Below are 3,804 nucleotides of genomic sequence, written 5' to 3' on the forward strand. Positions count from 1 at the left end.
TCCCCGCCCCCCCCCGCCCGCCTCACACAGGGAAGATGGAAGATGGCCCCACCACAATGCCTTCTCCTCCATTCTCCTCTTGGGATATTGGGCACACATACACACACACCCGGTGTGAGTTTCAAGCTGTAGTGTCCAGTATTCAAACCACAGTCAACCACATGGGAGTCTAGCGCCTTAACTACTATGTCACCTACTGGCTTCATGATTACTACTTTTATTTGGCTTCATTTGAGAAATCTTTATGCTAAGGTTGTGACTTCTATCAACTCCTGATGCAAAGTGCAGCCAAATCCTTTGTAATCAATGCCTAATTATTTAGTAATCAGTAGTACCTGTCTGAAATTAGGAAAGTTAAAATTGTAAGAATACCTTTATTTTGTCACTAGTATCACAAAAGAAACCACACCTTTCATTCATTGGGTTATTTTGTCTATATGGAGCTCTGTGCTAGAAATTTTACCACCATGATGTTATTATAAGCCATCAATGACTCTAGAAAGTGGTTGTTATTATTATTCATTTTACAGATGAGGAAACTGAGGGTGACTAGGCAATGTTAGTTTCATAAAATGGCAGAGCTAGTAGGTGGCAGAATTTCATTTGCTTTGATTTCAAAGTCATAATCCAAAGCCAAATTCTCTTTGAGATTTTATGTGTGCAGAGAACTTACTTGGTTTTGCTCATTATTGCTAATGGCTAATATTATCCCTTTTGTATTTAAAAATCCAATTCTCTATTACAGATAAAGGAAGACCTAGGTCAAAAAAAATAGCAGAAAATGGAAGAGGGAAACGATATTCATACAAATTACCTCAAGAATACAACATAGAGACTGTAGTGGTTGCAGATCCAGCAATGGTTTCCTATCATGGAGCAGATGCAGCCAGGAGATTCATTCTAACCATCTTAAATATGGTAGGCAAACTTTAAAGTGCGCTTGGAATTTTTTCAAGAAAACTCTAAGGAAGAAATGTGTGAGTATTTATAATGAAGTTCTTTAAAAATTAACTCATTGCTATTTATTGCTTTTATTGGCATCAGTAAATACTACTTTAGGTATACCAGACTGATCCATTTCAAGAGCAAGATCAAAATACTGATTTGTATCTTCTAGTAAGAATAGCATCCTTATTGCTTTTGTTTTGAGAGAGATTTTGGCTATAGGGTGCATGCGCTTACCAGAGACAGAAAGTAAGAAATCACTCCCTGGGAGGATGGCCATGCCACAGTGCCTTCTCTTCCATTCTCCTCTTGGGATCTTGGGCACGCATGCACATGGACCTGGTGTGACGTTAAAGCCACCGGGTCTGGAACTCGAACCATAGTCGACTACATGGGATCCAGCGACATAGCCATTATGTCATCTACTGGTCCCATGCACTCTTATTATTAATTCAGTATGGCAGAGCCCTTTCTCTGTTATTCTTTTTTTTTTTTTTTTCCTTCTGTGCTCCCCTTTTCCTTCTCTTTTTTTTTAAAGGTCATTGGTTGAAATGATCAAGAGCTCTATAGTAATTGTTTCCATAAATGACACTGTAGATTAATTATGCAGTGTTATAAAAATGGGTCTTGGTAATTCAGAGTTCTTATGTGGGTATGTAAAACTAAATGTCAGACATGATTCTGGTTGATGAGTAAACTTGACAGCTAAAACGTAACATTAACTCATTGAATCCCAGATAGCTAACTCTGGTTGATAATCTCTAGACTGCAGAAATCTAGTTCGTGTCTAGTATTTTAGGGATACTTACTGCCAAATTAGTCCTTCAATTTAATTGCATACTCTCTTGGATAAATCATCTTCAAGGGAGATGTATAAAGTTGTAGTAAAGAATGGTTCTTAGGGGAAAAAAAAAACAGAAATAAAAGCCAAAGGCAAATGCCCGCTTATAATTCCAATTACCATATAAGTTGGGATAAGAACCACTGAGTCACAGAGAAATACCTTTTCATTTTAACTGTTGTCAATATCATTAGGCCACTTTTTCAGTGGACGAAGTTTTCCATACTTTGGAGGTTTCTGTCCATATTTTGGTATGTCCTGATCACCACACTGTATTTGGCATAGGGTAGGGTAGACGAATATAGTCTAGAAACTTCTATCTCTTCTAAATAATATCTCTGGAAGCATAGCCTTGTTGTGTTAGTTGTATATTTTATAATATGAGCTAAATACATACTAAATTTATTTTATTTTTTTTTAAATCAAGAACCACATTTTTAAAAAATAACCTTTCTTTCCAGCTTTTTAAATTTATTTTTTAAAAATAAACTTTCTCAACTAAAATTGAGATGTGTTCTGGCTGGGCTTTATGAAGAATTAAGGTGTTTTCAGTTTCATTTTAGGATTGTTATTTTCATTTGTTTTTAGGTTTTTAACCTTTTTCAACACAAGAGTCTTGGTGTGCAGGTCAATCTTCGTGTGATAAAGCTTATTCTGCTTCATGAAACTCCAGTAAGAAAATCTTAACTTTTTAATTCAATTAAGTGGGTGAGAAATTGGGCTCAGGAACTTTTAAGTAAAGGCAATGTTAAAGATGTACTTTTATTGACTTAAAATCCAGAAATATCCACTGAGTCACTTAAAGTATACATAATATTGGCCTTTAGCTTTGGGTAATGCCTCAATTTTATGAAAAAAATTGGAATGTTCTTGGTTTCCAAGGATCCTGACAACAAATGTTAACTTTCCAAAATGTAATTATAAATGACAACTGTGTTCTTTTAGTTAAATACATACATTTAAAACTTTTTCTTATCTATAATTCATTTAAAATGGACAAAAGTCTGTGGCATAATTTTGGCATGCTGCTTAACTGACACTTTAGAACATCTTTGTTCTTCCCTTGTAGAAATAATAACATATTTACATCTAGAAGTTCCACACGGTTAATGTTTTATTGCATCTCTTTCCTTTTACAGAATTGCATTAAACAGGCTTGTAATTCTTGCACCTTCACAAAGTTTTAAGGTTTTCTAACTCAGGCTAAATAAATCCTGAGTGTCTTCCAGGGTATGATTAATGTTATAATCAGTAGTCTGCTTCAGTGATTCAAAAGTGGCTTCGGTTTTAGGTATTTTGTATACCTAAGAATTATTTGACTGAAGTGAATTTTGTTGTTGTTGTTTGTGTATTTGTATTTTTATAGGCAGATCTTTATATTGGGCACCATGGAGAGAAAATGCTAGAAAGTTTTTGTAAGTGGCAACATGAAGAATTTGGCAAAAAGAATGATATACACTTAGAGATGTCAACAAGCTGGGGAGAAGACATTACTTCAGTGGATGCAGCTATACTCATAACAAGGTAGATTTTCAAAGCTACCTAAATTGCACTCCGATTTGATGCCCTTGTTGTCATCCTCGTCCTTGGTACAATGCTTTTATGCTAGATTTTTGTTCCAAAACTTTCTGGCATAGTGATGTTAGTAATCTACCTTCTTTCATAACATTTGATATCTGAATAGCCAAACATTAGATGGCATATTGATAAAATATTTGGTTGGTTAATTTAAAAAACATGAAAAATTGTTGACCTTAAAAATATAGACATTAGTGACCAGCAGATGGCATAATGGTTATGTCACTGGACTCTCATGTGGCTGACCATGGTTCAAGTCTTGGACCTGGCGACTTAAAACTCATGCTGAGCACATGTGTGTGCATGGCCAAAATCCTAAGAGGAGAATGGAGGAGAAGGGATTGTGACATGGCCATTCCCTCTGGGGTGGGGCGGGGGAGGAGTCCGATGATTTCTTGCTTTCTGTCTCTTTGTCTCTCTGGTAAGCACACATGCCTATA

At 35.7% G+C, this 3,804-nt stretch overlaps 1 protein-coding gene across 1 annotated transcript in view; it reads left to right on the forward strand.

Moving 5' to 3' along the window:
* ADAMTS19 (ADAM metallopeptidase with thrombospondin type 1 motif 19) overlaps window positions 1-3,804 on the forward strand; it is a 287,126-nt gene that overhangs the window by 72,160 nt on the left and 211,162 nt on the right. The window contains 3 exon segments of the mRNA XM_027775296.1: window positions 746-918; window positions 2,375-2,458; window positions 3,153-3,310. Coding sequence (XP_027631097.1) covers window positions 746-918; window positions 2,375-2,458; window positions 3,153-3,310 — 415 coding nt within the window.

This window comes from Tupaia chinensis, unplaced genomic scaffold, assembly GCF_000334495.1.
Source record: "Tupaia chinensis unplaced genomic scaffold, TupChi_1.0 Scaffold000541_1, whole genome shotgun sequence".
Taxonomy (NCBI): Eukaryota; Metazoa; Chordata; class Mammalia; order Scandentia; family Tupaiidae; genus Tupaia; species Tupaia belangeri.